Source organism: Vigna umbellata, chromosome 8, assembly GCF_029865625.1.
Source record: "Vigna umbellata cultivar VRB3 chromosome 8, Vumbellata_1.0, whole genome shotgun sequence".
Taxonomy (NCBI): Eukaryota; Viridiplantae; Streptophyta; class Magnoliopsida; order Fabales; family Fabaceae; genus Vigna; species Vigna umbellata.
This window is the reverse complement of record NC_142172.1, coordinates 45043055-45062032: the sequence shown is the minus strand read 5'-3', so window position 1 is coordinate 45062032 and position 18978 is coordinate 45043055. Positions and strand designations below refer to the sequence as shown.

The 18978-nt window shown below is 32.6% G+C and overlaps 2 protein-coding genes across 10 annotated transcripts; both read right to left on the bottom strand.

Annotated features, from left to right (window-relative positions):
* Positions 1–781: 781 nt before the first annotated feature.
* LOC124840300 (LOB domain-containing protein 38-like) lies at positions 782–3657 on the bottom strand. Of its 2 annotated transcripts, XM_047316340.2 has the most exons (3): positions 2226–3657; positions 1446–1571; positions 782–1355 (listed from the first exon to the last, which is right to left on the bottom strand). In XM_047316340.2, exons 1-3 carry the CDS (start codon positions 2407–2409, stop codon positions 1219–1221), a joined length of 447 nt encoding a protein of 148 aa, XP_047172296.1. In that variant the 5' UTR covers positions 2410–3657; the 3' UTR covers positions 782–1218. The 2 variants fall into 2 exon arrangements, with proteins under 2 accessions (XP_047172296.1, XP_047172294.1); XM_047316338.2 differs by having other exon boundaries at positions 788–1571; positions 2226–3651.
* A 1224-nt stretch (positions 3658–4881) lies between these two features.
* NPY2 (Phototropic-responsive NPH3 family protein) lies at positions 4882–11236 on the bottom strand. Of its 8 annotated transcripts, XM_088096881.1 has the most exons (6): positions 10462–11236; positions 9334–9875; positions 9068–9260; positions 7526–7595; positions 5887–7062; positions 4882–5672 (listed from the first exon to the last, which is right to left on the bottom strand). In XM_088096881.1, the coding sequence occupies exons 3-6, from the start codon at positions 9127–9129 to the stop codon at positions 5106–5108; spliced, it is 1875 nt and encodes a 624-aa protein (XP_087953007.1). In that variant the 5' UTR covers positions 9130–9260; positions 9334–9875; positions 10462–11236; the 3' UTR covers positions 4882–5105. The 8 variants fall into 8 exon arrangements, with proteins under 8 accessions (XP_087953007.1, XP_047172297.2, XP_047172298.2 ...); XM_047316341.2 differs by having other exon boundaries at positions 9068–9875; XM_047316342.2 differs by lacking the exon at positions 9334–9875.
* Between the last annotated feature and the right edge of the window lie 7742 nt (positions 11237–18978).

The following is an 18978-nucleotide window of genomic DNA, read 5'->3' as shown; positions in this document are numbered from 1 at the left end:
GACTTTTAATATGATTAGGAGACTAAAATAATAAAATTGTGATCTAAATTGTAATTAAGAAAAGGAATGAAAAATTTGAATTCTTACGTTTCTACTACTATTGAAGTTAGAGTTTGAAAGTTTAAAGATAAAAATTTTATAGATTTATTTTCTCAGACTCCTTCTATACGTATCTACTTATGTAAAAAATAATTTAACTAAAATGCACACACAATGTAAAAGTTTGTCTATGTTATCATCTAGCAATAAATTGTCATCTATATAAACTATAATAAACTTGTTGAATTTTAATTTTTTTATAATGTATGCTTTAATATATTTGATATTCTTTTATGTGTTGAAAGTGCGCATTCTTTTAGGACTAAAATCTCAATCTTTTTTTCAAAATCAGAAGGATAATATTTTGTTGTCTCAGTTTGGTGACATAGCAATACTTTTCTACTGTTTTTCAAAAGTCAAGCGGATTCTCTCTTTTTCACATTGAGAAATGCTAAATAGATATAAAAAGAGACGCTTTTACAAATGTACAAAGATATGAGGTTTTTTCTTTAATAGTCAACAAAGTTTTTTATTTAAATAATTTCGAAAATATTACTGTCTAAACTATTTTAGTTTTACATTGCATTAAACATGTTTGTATCCATATATTATTAAAGTTTTTTTGGGTAAAATAATAAAGTTTTTATTAAATTAAAAGTGCATAATGTTAAAATGCAAACTTAATTTTTTTCCTAAAACAAAAATTACTAATTTACAATTGAACTAAGCACATAAAATTCAAGTTTGTTTTTAATGAGTCATATTTAGTTTTTGAAATAGATTTAAAGAAGACTTGCACACACTACAATAGATATGGTTGGTGTTAAAAATTTATCTTGATAATATACATCTTATTTAATACATTGCATATGAAACTTTAAATATGATAGAAGAACAACCTTAACAATACCTACAATAATGTAGGTAAGTTTACTCATTTGAACAAACTAATGACTCAAATGTAAGTAATTAATATTTTTCAATGGTTATAACATTCAAATACTCAACTCATTTACAGCCATAATCAAGGGCTAATTAATCTAAAAGATAAGAGTAACTCCTATCCTTAAAATGGTAAAACCGATTTCGATCTCTAGTTATGGTATGATATCTCTTTGATTATGCCACTAACATCAGCTTGATAAAAGCATGTGAATCCCCAGAAACGCAATTAAGGTATCAGAAGAATAGTGTAAGGAGGTTCCTTTGACTTTGAGGGGCAGAATCCTGTGGTTTACGTCCCATATAGGAGGTCTCAGATTCCTGGGAGGGTGTCCCCACACGTTGCTTCTTTGCCTGGTGACACAATGTTCCACCTGCAATCATCACTCTCTCAGTTACATGGTGTTGATGGTGCACATCTACACTACTGAGGAAGTGAGGGAGTGGGGTCAACGCAGCACCACCTCGGAGCACTTTCTCCACACCCATTTGGCACAGCTGCCAGTTCCCACTCCACAACAACCCCACTGCTCCATTCACTGGATTTATAGTACGCCCCACTGCTTCATAAAGCAGTGACTGAAACAAAGCTGTCAGTGCCACATACACACACCAAATGTCACAACTTTTTCTCCAAACTTCCTCAAAACACACACACTCAAATAGCGCTGCATAATTAAGCTCCTCATCAATCGTCCTATATATGGTTCATTATAGTAGTAAACGATTTGCTATATACTGCAGTTGCATACTGAAACTTTAACTATATGTCTCATCTAATTTAACGGAACCAGATAACATACTGTATATGCTAAAAGAATACATGTTGATGGAACTTCTTATCTAACACTTCAATTTGGAAACCCGGCCGTGGGGCCGATTATTTAGAGAAGATAAAACAATTGGTTATATGGAACTGGCTTGCCTACGATATTATGATATCATTCTAGCTTTATAGTTTGCTATTTGAAAGATTAGTGATGCAAAAGCATCTTTGGTAGGAGTGGCTCTGGGGTTCTTAACCTAAGGAACTAGTTCTTATGTATAATAATTTCTTATATAAGCAAGTGTTTTTAACAGTACTTAAGAATTGTAAAATAACTGTAGAAACTTTTTGAAGTTTTTAAAAGATTGTACTGTTGGATATGTTCTGAGAAAATCAGAAGCACATAACTCATGTATCCCCATATATGTACCTTGGCAACTGTTTTTTATGCATACATAGATAAGGTTACATTGCGTACCGGATCTTTGGTTGGCAGGTACGGCGGAAAGGAACGACATGAGAGCAGCACGGCCAAAGAACTTGGCCACAAAGAGGGTGGCGTGAGCTTGGGCTTGTGGGTTCTCTATCAATTGTAGGCAATGTCGTAGCATGCAGTTCTCACTGCAACCCTTTCTGAGAACACGACAACCATTGCAGCTCATATTTTTCTTCTTTTGATCCACTCCACAACACTCTTACTATGAATCAACTAGACTGATCAGACAGTGAGTGTAGAAGCAGAAAGGATGCAGGTTTTTATATATATGGTGGAAGAAAGGTGAGTTGGGCATATATAAAGTGAGTGTGGGACATGCATGCATCATCAATTAATCAACCAATCTTGTTCACATTTGTTTATTAATATAACATATAATATTAGAATAACGTTACTTGTAGTTAATTTTATATCATATAAATTCAACCATGGTTGAGTTACTGATGGGTAGGGTCTTGTGGAAACAATGTGTGGCTAGATAGTATTCCAAAGAAACGGGTGTTCTGGGCCTGCTCAGGTTCTCCGCAGATGTTGGAATTTCTCCATAGTTGGATTGGATTCAAATCAACGTATATGCATTTTTCCAACCATCAAGTTCTTGCTTGATTCCTTATTCAGATCAATGTGAATGGAAGCTCCAGTATTGTCATGAATATAGTGATTCGTTACAGTTTATTATATGATATTAATTGTTGCTAGATTTATCTTCTGTTCAACGCTTTCCCATGTGCTTTTCAGTAAGACATTTTTACACTTTGATTTCGAAGAAATGAATATATAATTTCCATCCCGAACTTGCTTGTTCATCAATAGAGCTTGATACCAATTGATTAAAAAAGTAGAGTGAGGTCTGATGATGCATGACACAAGGATGATAATGATTAAGCTGGCGTATAAAGCTACACAAAAGGCATTGGATGTTATGGTCAGAAGTTGGATACGTGGCATTTGGCATCTTTATCCGAAATGGACCACATCTGCATCCACATGAAAAGAGTTTGGCGTATTTCCCAACAAAATTAAGGTCTATGGAGAATGGGATTCCAATTAGGTTAATCTTTCTCAGCTAAGAATTTGGCCTTATATACATGCATCTATCTTATGTGGTTAAAGAACTCCACAATAGTTCCAAATTGCTGTGATATTTAATTTGAGGGGCAGGACCCTTTTTATCCCCTGCATACTACTAATACTATAATTATGTTTGATTAGGCCCTACACATTTCAAAATTAGTTTGTGAAATAGAGGGACTATTATTGGTGTATCTTCATCACAAACACAAACTATATTCATATATTTATGTGTCCCTTCAATGCATCAGGAAGACAAATGGAATTTGGCCAATATTATTATTACTTGCTTACAGGCACCTTTCAAAGAATTTGACCCTTTTTTGTTGAATCTAATATCAGCTGAAGTTGGAAAAAGAAAGTCCTTCTCCACCCCTTCAATTTCAACACGGCCTTGTGTACAGTATTAAGTAATAACCTTTTTTTCACAATGATTTCGGTTTTTCATTTTTTCTTATCTTTATCAATATTATGTGTGTAACAAATAACCATTCTACGGCTTTGATCTAGACACTCTTTGTAATAAACGAATGTTGCTTTTAGATTTTGGAGTATAGCTTCTGAAACTTAACACAACTTGTGACAGAAACGAAGTGAATAAAAGTACAATATTAACCAACTGAAGTTAACAGATAAGTTATTAAAAAGTATTATAACATAGTAACTATTTGGTGGCATTAGTAATATTTATTAGAGTTTGATTAAACTAGCTGCCGCGGCACAATTAACTGGCCTAAGGAGTAACCTTGATTTAATTAATATACTATTACTGACCAAACCTTGAAGGATTGCTATGCGATTAATCAGTGCCGGATTACAATTAATTTTCAATGTTTGTGACGTGCATTTTAAAGCATGCTTATGTGGATTTTAGGGAACAGGTTGGTTTCTTCTGATATGTGTTTGGATAAACAAGGATGATTAAATTACAATTTCAGACCGCCACCTAATGTCACTTGATTGATTTAACATAGTTTAACTTTATTATTCCATTTCAAAATTGAAGTTTTTTCTATTGCTTTATCATTATGATTTCTCAAAAATAAAGTCATTAAAACTAGTATGAAATCATTAAGATATTATCTCAATCGAAGACATTTTGACACATTTTGGATTACACTCACTAATTCCTTTCTTCAATGCTGAAGTAAATAAGAATGAATCTCTAAAGATTCCACAAGTGGACTTTAAATTATATGCAAAAACCACTGGTTTGACTTCAAACTATAATAATGGAAAGCTTGCAGGTCCACAAAATGTTAATGCAAATGTCATCTGGCAGCCTCTCAGATCCCCCCGAAACAATAGCTTTATTTTATATACCAGACGAATCTACTTCTACTTGCACATCTTTTATAGCAGACTAAAAAGTTATTCAAATATTAGGTGCGAAATAATAGACCATGAATTCTTGTCAGTGTTTCAGCAAAAACACATGGAAGTAACAGATAACACTACATCACTACATTATAGTGGTAAGTGGTAAATTCCCATTTATACCATCAGTTTCCTTTAAATAGTTACTGAGAAAAGGAGTGTGCGGTTGTAATCTTGGGATATTTCAATCTCAAGGAAGTGCGAAGGGCAGCTTAAAAACTATTGATAGGATAGATGTTTTGATTACATGATTTCCATTCTTCACAACTCAACTATTTTAAACTATATGTACTCTACTCAATATAGAAGATATTAACCACTGGTGTTGGAATCTTGTCATAGTGAACTAGTAATAAAAAGAAAGAAAGAAAAGAAGCAATAATAGAAAAGCCCACAAAACGAACCAAACTACTCTCAGGAAACTGAATGTCTCCTATTTCTGGAAGGAGTAGATTTTGCTTCTTCTGGGTTAGCAGAACTAATACTCTCTGACGAGTCTGAGCCACTATTTTCCCCTTGACCCCCTTTGCTAGCCCAAAGCTTTATGAAAGACCTTTTTGACTTGAGCAACCCTTTCACCTTGCCAATGACAGCTTTGTCCATGCTGGGTTTGATATCTCCATCTTTGTCATTGTTTCCAACTCCATTGCTCAGCCTCAATGATGCAAGTTCCTTTCTTAATGCTTTCAGTTCCTCAGCTGTGGCCACAGCATCCAACTCGTCTTCTGGGTTAGTTGTCCCTGACCTTGAGCTTCCATTGGATTCATTGTTCAAGTCTTTGATTCCTCTAGGTATGTCAGGAGTGCTAGTGCCGGATGATGCAGCAGTTCTTAACTGCTCAAAATATAGTACCTGCACAACTACACGCAATGGTAGTCTCTCGTTTTGCACTGCATGCAAGCATGCGTCAACTGATAGCTTTCTACAATCCATCAGCTTGCATATCCTCTTCTTTTCGCCTTTGCTGATCCCAGGATGCTCCTGTGGTGTTTAAAAATTTGAAGCAAGATAAAATAGAAGCAAATGAATTAGTTACCTCCTAATACAACTTAAAAAAGAGTGAAGCTAAAATATTACTGCATATTGAGTGAGTACATAAATTTTCTATACGGATTTACCAGAGTGTAGAAGCTCACTATCAAAGCCAAAATGAAAATGCAAATTGAATAAAATAATTCTTATTGAGAACAATTACCTTCAGATATGTATCAATAGCCCTGTAAAGGCCATCATGAGCTGGACGAGAGATGCTAGACACTAACTCAGCAAGATTAACAAAATCAGACAAAGGTAAATTGGGATCTTTTGCAATTTCAGCAAGGTATCCATCTATCAGTTTTGCAACCATCAGCTTGGAAGCATCTGATAAAATCCCCGGTTTTCTTATTCCCTCAAGTTCACCACCCGCAACTGATTCAATATCAACATTGTAATCTTTCGTAAAAAACTCTGTAACAATGTTTTGTACTATACTGACATCATACATTTTAGCATCCCCATCTGGTGCTTGAATCAAAATATCACTTACAGAAGCCTCCTCCAGCTGTTGCCCAATTCTCTTTACCAGCTCTTCTTTAGTTCTATCTCCTGATTCTACAAAAATGGCAGCTTTCAACAACTTGAGTAAGAACCTACAAGGAACACTGCCTTTCTCAGTAGGCAACAACCACACAATAGTTTCAACTATTACACGATGCTTTGACACATCCCCACACTGGATCATACCCTTGCTGAAATTTGGCAATCTTCTGTAAGCATACGCTTTCAAAGCTTCACCAATTACTTCATTGGATTGAAATGCCTTGGATTTAATATTTGAAATCACAGACTTGTATAGATCAACTTCAAGCTCGCATAAATCTTCTACCCACCAGTCTTTTGGCACCAGTCTTGTTCTGAGTCCATTCTGGTTTGACTCGATCCCATTTTCCTCTGGAAGCTTCCTCCGGTTATAGGTGTAGGACCAGTCAACTTTGGATACATCAACACATGCCTTATTTGCAATGGAATCAACGCAATGACTGACTACCTTTAGGTCCTCAACCAAGGGTAACATAGACTTTGAAGTCTGAAGAAGGATGATTGAATCCTTCCAACTACGGAAAATGCTAGAGCTAAGGAAAACATCAATCTTGTAAACGAGGTTTCCTTTCTCAATGGTCTCATGCATTCCAAGATACTCTGCTGCACACCGAGTTGCTATTACATTGTAGGCATTGAGGGTAACGGTCATACCATAGCAAAACTTAGCACATATTTCAAAAGTAGTTGCACCACCGGGAATGTCAGAAATCTGAATTTCATCTAAATTTTCTTCGTTGTTGAGGGAGATCAATGTCTGTAAGTGTGAACTCTTTGAAAGGAGAGGAAACTACACATCAAAGGATTTGGTATATATCAGTAACATAAAATGAAAACTTGCATCCAAATTTACTTAACTGTTTATTTTGAAGTTGTAACTAATATGGCCAGTTTCCTCAGCCTCTACAGTGACTTTCAAGTAATAGTGGCCCAACCACATTCTTTGCTAATCTTACAGAGCTTAAACTCATAAGAAAAGAAACTAAAACTGTTGAATTCAACCTTAGAAAGCGAATTTAACATAGGTCAGAAACAGCTCTTATAGATTCAGTCCCTATCATAGAGAAATTTAGACAAGTAGTTTACCAACTGAGCTTTTTACTGTATGTCCTTTAGGTACGTGCTAAGGAATAAAAAAAATGACCAATTTACTTAACGAAATAAGACCAAAACTCAGACTTACACAAATCATTAAATGCCAGTATGAAAATTCTCAGCGGGAGACTAGATAAGTTTACTGGGCTGAATCATACCTTATGCAAATAAAACTTGATGTCTCCTACACTAACAACAATATCTGACGCCAACTCACTTGCCACATACCTGCACACGAAATGCATCTTGAGAAATACTGTCTGAAGGTTGCATAAAATGGGAAAAAAAAATCCAGAGAAGTATGGGGGGCGGGTTAAAAAATGATTGAGGACCTAAGACCTTTAATTTTCTTTTTCTTGTATGCTCTTTTTAAATGTATTATTCAGCATCGCAAGTGGACTAAACAAACTCAGTTAATGATTTGATTCCATGCTCAATATGCAAATTCTTATTGTATGTAGCTTTTTCCATGTGCCATATTTATCATGTTAAACCTTTGTTCATTTGAAGAGGATATCCAACTAATATATAATGGCTTCTGAAAGCTCATTTTAACACCACGAAACTTTGCAAATAGCTTCTTCTCAGAGCACTGGATTGAGCATGAGCTAATTGGCTTCTTTCAAGCTACTTTTTACATACTTGATGCAGTTACACAGCAAAAGATGCTGTGTGCAGTAGTTATTAGGATATGTGACTCAGTGACTGTTGTATTCCAAATTTTGGTTGATTTGGATCAATATTGTTTCTAAAAGGGTATGTATAAAGTGTGAATTATGTGGCCAGTATATTATAAAATTAACATAATTTGCATATGACAATACCAAGAATACAGTTTTAGAGGATATAGAAAATGTAAGTGGGTAAGGTTTAGTTGTCATATAAAAGAATACCAATAATTTGAATGAATAATTGGATAAATTGTCCTGTGTAGCAACAATGCACTTACAAAACAGTAGTTATAGGAGTTAATGGAGAAAAATAAGATAAAAAAGATAATTAAACCATCAAAGGAATGTATGAGTCCTAGCTAGGGCGGCCACCAAAGATGCCACAGGTCAATAGCCATCGGGTACAGGGCACGATTATTGTTGATGTGTGTATTATTTAATATTTAATAAGCTACATTTTCCAACATTATCTTTTTGCGTATTTTATTTACTCATACCATGCATTATGAAAGCTAGAAGCCATTTACAAGTTCGAATACTGAGAGTAGTTATTGTCCCAATTAAAAATAGAAGATAGGAATGAAGCTGAAAGCATCTCCTCAATCACAGAAAAGCTCCTTGAAGAATGAAGTATACATACGTACATAAAGAGAAATCATGACAAATAAGAAGTATCAAATTCTTACATAGTGTGTTGGATTAGATACATGGTGAGAAATAATCAATTTATTTTTCATAGTGGAGGTAAAGTAATAAAATAATTGCCTCCACTTTTTCATGGTATCACCATGATTTTGTAGGGTAGAATTGATTCTTCTGTGTTATCCAAACACTATCAATTATCCAACTTCAAAAGCAAACTACTGGAGCTAAAGAAAGAACTATTGGGAGAACGTGTTTGAGACTTCAGGTTGTGTAAATTTATGCATATTTGGTAAATGAAAAAACAAGGAACTTCTTCAGATCAAGTAGTGTAATTCATCTCAGGAAAAACATCATCACACTGATAAAGAAAATACATAATCTCACCTAACATTGTTCCCATCAGTCTGAAAGGTATCAGGCTTGGATCCAAGCTTCATGAACTTCATCTTGACAGTATAAGATCTGCTTCCTCTCAGCTGAGGCTGACTCGATTGAAACAACAAAAAACAGATTTCACCACTACTCAGTAGCTGATCTCCAAATCCAATAAATCATAGAAAGCCCCAATAAAACATCCCTACACATATAGCAGACAAAATTTCCTCAGAAAGGGAAAGAGAAGACAAGCCCAGGTCTGAGGGCCAACTCACACTAAGATTAATTCAAGTTTGGTTGGTGGCTTAAGAGAGAAAAGGAAGGTTTTAGAGCAGCAAGGTTAAATAGTGCAGAGTGTGACCGAATCTTTACAGCAAACAAGGCAGAAGGTGAATGAATAATGAGAGAGATGAGAGAGTCCAATTTTTTAAGCAAAGGTTCTCTTAAATGGGAAGGGACTCCACCAAGAGACTGTTTCCTTGGTCGGCGGCAAAGCCCACGGAGCCCGGGCGCACCGAGTCAGCTCAGGGGACACAGCCAACAGAGTGTTAACACTAAACAATTATCAAACCAGAGACACAAATCTGACTCCACCTCACTTTCCCATATTTCTTTATCTTTCACTTTCTGTTTCTTTGTTTTTTAAAAGCCAATAAAGATTCACACCAACGACATCTCTAGTGCCCTTAAAGCTCCAAGTTCCAAATCCAACATCAATTGATATATCTAAATCTATACTTGTGTAATGCTTTTTGTTTTGTTTTGTTTTCTTTCTTTTTTTTTCTTTTTTATATGGTTGAAGTTTGAAAACCTGCAACTGAAAACAGCATCTCGGTATCAGTTGAAAAAACCACCAAAACTGTAGACAACAAGAATCTTTTGCCAAGCATGGAATAAATGAAGAAGATCACGAATATGGAGTTATTATAGTAATGAACAATCATACATCAGCTACTTGCAAGAATATATCATAAACAAACTTAGGCTGCTGAAATCTGAGGAATCCACCAGAATGTATCACAGATATCTAGTAAAATAATGAAGGCAAGATCATAACTTTATGCTGTTTGGTGCTGTGAAACTCTCAACCACACATGAAGAAATATGCCCCAGATCAACTTGCAAATCAAAATGACAAGCACCAAACTTCACTCTCCGTGTAGTTCCCAACAACACCCAACACCCCTTTTTTTTTAAACCCATATATATAGATAAACGAACAAAACGCATTGCCAAAAAAAAAACAGTATTCGCACACCCCTTCTGTTAAATTTATAGAAAAAAATATCATTTTTTTTCTAGAGAAAAACGGTTAAAGAATATCTAACACAGCATAACCAGATACGAAGCAGAAGGTAACAAAAATAAAGGTAAAGCGAGAGAATGGTAAACCAAGATCTTACACCAGAATCACAGAGGCAAGAGACTCACGCACAGTGGGAGTTCAATAGAAGATGGACAAGACAAATGGTGCAGTGCAATAGCTGTTGTTGCTGTGCATGACAGTGTGTTTGTTTGTGTATGGAGTCAGGAGCACCAAACTGAGTTTCAAGTTCCAACTTTCAACACAGACACGGAAGCCAGAAGCTGAAGGGATAAAACACAAAAAAAAGGAAAAAAGTAAAAAGAAAAAGAACAATCAAGCAGAGACTGAGGTGAAGCGGTTTCTTTTTCTCATGTGTAACTCATAGTACAGAAAATGCCAAAGTGTTAAGAAACAAAGGTTGTGTTGAGTCTAGCAGCCTTGAACATTGCCACTTTGTTACACTTTTCCTAATGCATTTTGGTCTTTGATTTTAGGTGAGAAAGTGTGTAGACACGATTCAATTTCTGGGGTGCAAGTTGCTGAGTTGTGCACGCCAAAACTGACACTTCAGCTTTCTCTTTTGCATCCCTTCAATAACGCGAACTTCTATACATACTATGCTATAGTATGGTAGTATAGTAGTAAATGGACCTCTCATTAAATGGCTCAGTTCTGTTCATCTTCGCTTCTGCTGTGTTCTGATCAAAGCCCTTGTTGTTGTGTAGTGTGTATAGCCAACTCAGTCCTAATCCTCCACCCTTTCATTTTCATCATCACTCGCCTCTTTTTCCTTAGTGGACAGTTGGCATTGCCAACACTCATTTTTACTTTCTGCCTCAAAAAATATCACTACAATTTCCATTTTTTCTTTTCATCTCTCCTTCTATCATTCTTAGTCACTTTAAAACAATTCATCAAACACTTCAACTGCAACGTTTAAATTTTGGAGCTTTGGGAAGGATTTAGTGACACCTGTAAAAGTTTTATATTTTCTACTCTATTAAAAATTATTGCAAAAAGAAAATATCCTCTACAAAAAATATTAATTATACTTCTTAATATAACTTAAAACATTAAAAAGATGAAACGAATAAAATAGTTATTGATTTCTCTTTTCTTACTTTATTTCTCCCTCAACCTTTTTCCTTCCAACCACACCAAACACGTGCTAAACACCAATTTAATTTTTCACTTTTAATATAATTATATCCTAGCTATACTTTAGTCATCTTTAATATCTTAGAAATATTATTTTTCTTCCACGGTTTAATTTAAATTTTCATAAAGTTTACTTAATATCACATTTAATAAGTTAATAGAAGTAAACTAAATTGTATATTTTACAAATTGGTTATGAACATTATATTCGATTAAACAAATTGGCAAAAACAATATTAATTACTGAAAAATTATTTATCATTTAATTCTATATATCTTTATTTATTTTTTATTTAAACACGTGAAATTAATTTTTTTTTTTAAAAAAAATTATTTTAAATTTTTTTTTGGTGTAATTCATTTAATTTTTTAATTTATATTAATATTTTGATGAATAATTTAATTTAAATTATATTTCAAAAAAAATTTATCAAAGTTTATATTTTAAAGCTTTACTTTTAAATAATTTTATTTCAAATTTTAAAAACATCAAATATAAAAATATATGTGGATATTCACATGTATAAAAAAATTATAGACATTTTTTCAGGGATATCTAACCTACTATCATCCTATTCTAAAGTCGCGGATCCAAACAGTCAAATTATGGTGCATTCTACACAATTCTTCTACAATTTTGATAATTTTGTCATGATTACACTGCCTATAATATAGAAGGAAGGGGATAACTTATTCTCAAAAACGTAATTCACGAGATTAAGAAAATTTTAAATCAAAATTATAATATAATATCAGAATCTATTTACGAAGTGTTTCTCAAACCACTCTTTATTTTTTTATTAACTAATTATTTTTAATTGAACTTGCAAACTTCACATTTAAAATATACTTCAACGCAATTGAACTTGCATACTAGTTTGTGAAACATATCTATATGATGTTGAAATTTATATAACAATCAATCAATAGTTTTAAATGTTGAACTTTTGACTAAAAAAGTTGCTGTTAATATTTGAAACTGATTTTGAAAACTTGAGATAGTCCCATATCGAAGTTTTGTAGTAGGCATTATGTGATTCTACATTGTAAATGGTAATGAAAAGGAAGGAATAAAGGCTTTAAATTATGTGTTCCCGAATGAACGGTACTATGCTAGACTTTCTCATACTGAGGCAGACAATATACAACAGATAACTTATAAATGAAGAAATAAGTGTGAAAAAGTTGAATCAAAGTTTTATTGGTTTCAAAAAGTGAAGTCAATCTGCCAATAAACTTGAAGAAAACTGGTTGCTAGCAATTAATTAATCGTACACAAAAGTTTGAAGTCCAATATTTACCTAATTTTGCAACACATTACAGTGGCCTAGTTCGAAGGCTGTTGATCATACCAATTCTACACTGCTAATGAAAATCTCTTCCATCAAACACAAAAATTAGCACATTGTATTACAGAACCACTGAAGAATATATCATATTCCCATTTGAACACATCCCCATAATAGTGCTACTCTGCTGCATTTCTTTAAACAATATACATCTCACCTCACTCATGCACATGTTTAGGTCCCCCCATTCCTTTTCTTCTTTTTTCCCTGAAGTCTTCAAAACTAAACTCCCTCTTACACATGCTGCTGACTGTATCACCACAAATTCTAAATATTCCTCTCTCAAATCTTTTCTAACTATATTCCTTCGCCCATTTGATTCCCCCAACTTTCAGATTGTCCTCAATTTGTTCAAACTCACTGTATTCTCCTCAGATTCCCAATCAGATATTAGTCAACGCCCACTCCATACAGTGTTCCAATAGCATCCAATCTCATTCCTCACTTTAATTTATCTTAGTTAACAATTAGCTGCCTTTAGATTTAAAATTTTAACACAAATTGGATGAAATGTAGTAAAAGTGGCACAGCATAGCAAATTTTTTGACTATATGTTAAACACCCGACATGTGTTTGATTTTAAGCTTCTTAAGGAAAAAGAGACCTGCAAGTTTATCGCTGTCAATGTTGACCTATGATTTCTTTGTCAGAATCCGTTTCTCTTAGACTATTGTTTAGGCAAAACAAAGAAAGAAAAATAACTTGACAGTGATGGTTACCAAAACCATGCATTTTTTGTAGAAAAATGTGGATTCTATATCAACCTAAAGCATATAGTACGTGGTTTGTGTGTATCGGAATATGACTGAGAGAAAAAGGATCTGTGGGGTGGGGAACAGCATAATCATAATAGAGTGTGAGAACCCTGTAATGGTTTAATGCTGCAGATTTTGCGCATAATCTCTCAGATCTTGGCTACCATTGCTACTTCTACTTCATTTCCTTTCACAATAATTAAACAGCGATTGCACTCAGAAACGTATCATGCACAAACTACCCACTTTAAGAAATTTGTACGGAAAATTAATTCACCCTTATACGTAGCAGAATTCACATGGCTTAAAATAGCACTTGCTGCATCCATGCCGCTTAAAAATAAGAACGAGAATCATACCGTTAGGTACAACACATAATTATAGATGTTAAATATACATATTAAATGCAGATTTATTATAAATGAATCTTCAAAAGCGGAATAAAACGCTCTTAATCCATAATTAAAAAATTGGGCTACAGCTTTTGAGTTTTGGACTGTGTCAGATGTAGGCTCAAAATGTTTAATCATACAAACTTGTGCGATGAAATGATACTGTAATTATTATGGGTATGATGTTTAATGTTGAGATCCTAGCGTCTCATTACTTTATACAAGCATGATTGCGTGGTAGCATGCGTTCGTCATTTCTAGCTAGTTCCTACGCCGAACGTGTTCCCTCAAAGTAACATTACGTTTAGATTGAAGCTTGAGAATCACTTTTACGAGTTTTAATGTAGTAAATAAAGAAATGGTTACTTTTGGAGTAAAAAATGTTTTAAAATTCTTCTCTTCACTTTAATCTGAAGAGAAAACATGTGTAACGTGAGGATGTTCGTGAGGATGTGTGATGGTACAGTGCACTGTATTGAGCTTAGCTTTAAGCGTAACCTCCATTATTTCTGCTGGTGACAGCAATAAGAAAACGAAAGTAGTGGTACGACGTTAAAAACTGCAAATTCGTATGATGTTATGACAAACCATATTTATCACGATTTATGGTAACGAGGTCCAGAAAATATATAAAATAGGGAAAAGGAAAATAAAGGGCATTGAACCTATTTAGTAAGTAGGTATCAACTTTTGGACGAACCATTCAATGCATATGAAACAACTATAGTTACTCGTTTTCTCTCAGCCTATTTTAGCATTGCGATCGTATGCTCTCACTCTTTTCGCCAAACATTATCATAATCTTTTAGTAAGTTTCAACTACTGTCCCCAAACAAACAACTCAATTTTTATCCGAAAAACACCTCAAAACGTTAATTTTTTTTTTCTCTATCAAGAATATTTTTTAATAAAAAAAATCCTCCCAAAAAGAAAAGGAATAAACAGTGAAAACACATGAATCCACATTTGGAGATATATTGCACGGTGCTTTGGATAATTTGTGGTTGGACCGCAAACACTGATTTGTTTTTAAGTTCTTGTTATTTTCTTGGACTAAAATAATCAAGTTTATTTGCTGCATTTAAAGCTCTTTTATACACAACGGATCTGTATTGATTAATGTTGATAGTTCTATTATTTAGAAGGAGCTTTGGATCATAATGTCAAAATGTGAATACTATATTTAAAAAAATAGGTAAGAACTGCATTGTTATAAAAAAAAAAAGTGTTTAAAATTATTTAAAAGAAAAACATTTCGACAATAAGTACAACGAAAGTTTAAAAAGTCGCTTTCAAACTACCCTTTTTAATAATAATCAATAAATATACCTCAGCGTGTTCAAGCAGAGCAAGCTATGAGCTTTAAATTTAATTTCTTGAAGAGTATTTAATGCGTTTCAAAATTAAATGAAAGATGTTTGATATATTACAGAAATTTAAATTAAAAAAAGAGTTGTGAATGTATTTCGGAGATGTGTTTTGGATATCAGGAAACATTAATTTCAGAATCTTTTATTAATTACTTTTGAAAGTTATTGACATTGTATTATGCATACTTAAACATTGTACGATGAATAGGAATATATTTAAAACATAAACTAAAAAAAAGTGTGGTACATATAACTAGCAGAATCTGATGATGAAAAAGAAAAGAAATTGTACTTAAATGAAAGATGTATATCATACCTTGAACCCAATAAGGTCCACTTTGGGCTTTCCGTTTTAATATGTGGGCTTTTTTATCCAGTCTGTCTGATGCGGGCCATCTTGTTACGACAAGAAGACAACTACTTTCTGTACTTCTTTCGGAATGACGAAAATAATTATACTTTTTGGAAATATTCTATGATAAAATTTTCATTAAAATAAGGTTTTTTAAATGATTTAAAATACGTGTTATTTGTGAGTTTGCATGATTGACACAAACCCTTTCCACGTAAGGATGAGAAGCCCTAATAAATCAGATCGAATGGAAGCACTGGTTGATAAACTAAAAGTGTTATTTATGTTATAAAGAGAAAAGGTCATTGGGTACGTAAGACATGGGAAATGGCAATGAACCTAAGGTTTGAGACGTAGACTCCATAAATCTATATTCAATCTTCTATTCCGATTCCTCTTATTTGACCTAATCCCGTTGGTTTTGCCTGGTAGCTTCGAAAAGTAAGCACGAACCAAAGATACATATATATTATTTCATTGCTTCCGTTCGAAATTCAACTCACTCTTTCAATGTAAATTTGCATCCTCTTACATATAGTTTATATTTGAATTCTCTCTCTCGCGTTGAAACATGTTTTTTTATATATTTAATCCATAATTAAAATGACTTTTTTTTTCTCTTAAAATCAGAAAAGGGATTTCGATTCTCTACACTATTATATAATTATAATTCCTACATTCATTACTAGAAACAGTTGAATCCCTATTTTCTACATTCGACTAATTTTATTTTCTTCATGGTTCTTGTATGAACAGCCCAGGAACAGTTCACTGCATGAAAGGAAGATGAAAGAGTTTGGTCTTCCCTCTCATCCAGGACCAAGTAATGAAAGTTGTCTCTTTTAACAATTCATCTTCCTCCAACTCTTCACTATCAAAGACCATGCCATTTCTTTTCTTCCCTACACCACACAATAACACGCTTTTTCTTAATTATTTTTTTAATTTTCTTTAATCTAATTAGGTATTTTTATATTTCTATTATGTTATTTCTTGTGATAACTTCGTTATCTTTTTATGTTTATTATTATTGATTAAATTCAATTAAAATATTTATCCGTCCAGTCAATTATTAATCAGACATTCATTTTTATCATATAAAATTATTTAAATAATGTAAAAATTAATCAGTTGAGTTTAAACATATTAATTCTAAAATCATCTCACTTAAAAATTATAACATGATTAATTATGTTTGGGTTGTAATTAGGTCTACTTTAGTAAAAAAATCTATTAAAAAATTTTATAAGTAGTGGTTTGAGGTAAGAATATAAGTTACATATTAATTGAATCAATCCCATTGGAAGATTTTTAACAAATACTCTCCACTGTAAATGACATTAGATCAGGTCAAACCTAAATAGTGTTTACCTGTAATATTATCCGCAACAAAAAAAATCATTTAAAAATATTTAGATATTTTAAAATCCGTAAATATACGTGAATATCCGCGAATATTAAAAAAAATATATATTTTATAAATTTTTAAAATAAAATCTATATAAAATTACAAAACAAAATATGAAGTATAATATAAATCAAAATTTAATTTTAATTAAATTAAATTAAATTAAATATAAATTAATTTAAATTTAAATTATATTTAATTTGATAGAATATAAATTAAATTTTAATTTTAATTTTTGGCGGTTAATAATATATGGGAGTATAAACCGTATAATAATTACACCAAATCTATTTGTAATCGAAAATTAAATATTTATGAATACTAATAGATTTTATTAGCTGATACAGATAATTTTTGTCATCTTACTCTCTACCAATGTTTAATAAGTAGGATTTGAATTTAAAAGCAAGCAATTGAAAAGTGACCGTATACATGAAGAATGGATTTCTATTCAAAACACTTAATAAATTATTTTTGTTGCATATCCGTTAAATATGATTGTGAGTTTTTATGCGTGTGTGTGTTTTTCTAAATGATTATTTTATGTAGCATAATTCGTTGTAACTATTATGGATTCATTGAATTGCAGTCAGAGAAGACAACTTATTTTTTATAAATAAAACTCTCGAATTTCTGATTTCGGTTGCTGCCATAAATGCTTGCTATTTGGCCCCTATTGGCTGCTAATAGCTTTATTAATTCGTGACAATTAAGCATATTGTGGTAACCAGGTTCTGATTCTGATTCTATGGGTTAAAAGATGAATGAGGCTTAAAGAGGTCAAACTGTCTAGCCCAGGTACATGATGAACTGCACGTGGAAGTTTGGTGGCTGTGCCAACCAAATTAACGAATTTATTATATATGTGGTCACGAAAATAGTGACATTTATGGGATATATATGTGGTCAAGTTTTTTTTTTTCACGTTAGTAATTAATATATATGATGCAAGTTTAAGAACAACTTATGTTTTGAATAATTTCAAAAAATTGGGCTAAATATAACTTAGATATTAAGATAGAAGTGAATTTATGAGAATGATTTAAGTTGAAAAGAAAATTGTGATAAAAATGTTATATATATATATATATATATATATATATATATATATATATATATATATAATTAAATGTTATAAGATTATTATATTTTATTAACTAATTTTATTAAAGTGATTTAATTGAGATAAATTTATGATTAAGAATATATATAGTATGAAATATTAATTAAGTAAAGACCCTAAATAATATTTTAATTTAATAATGGGTCAAATTAGAAATCTTGAAATTTAAGAAAAACTGAGACATCCCAAATATATAATAACCACAATCATATAATATAGGCGTCAACATTCAAATAAAGAGAACAGTTAGAGTATGACTTGCAATTAAGTACGGAATTACAGTCATCCAAATATGAAGACGAAATTTTAAACTTAAACAGTTTAGAGTATTTCAAAATAACACCAACTCAAATTTAGAAATCCTAAAAATACTATACTGCATCATCAGCATCCTCAAACTCTTGCTCCATGGGAACCTCCTCAACAACATCTGCTCCCATCCAAGTGGATAATCATCGCAAAGAAAAACATACACAAGCAACACACAACAAATAAAGTAAGGGTGAGCTAGATAACCAAGCAGTAATCATATAATTCAATCAATAAATATCATCGTGCTTAGCTACATATAAAGAACAATCAAGGCATACCACTTTAGACCATGACTCAAACACTCACACGACTCATCCGGATTGGTATAACTGTCACTATTGGTCGTCTTTGCACTTGTGTAGTTCAGCTGGCACTCCCCAACACTATGCAAGGTA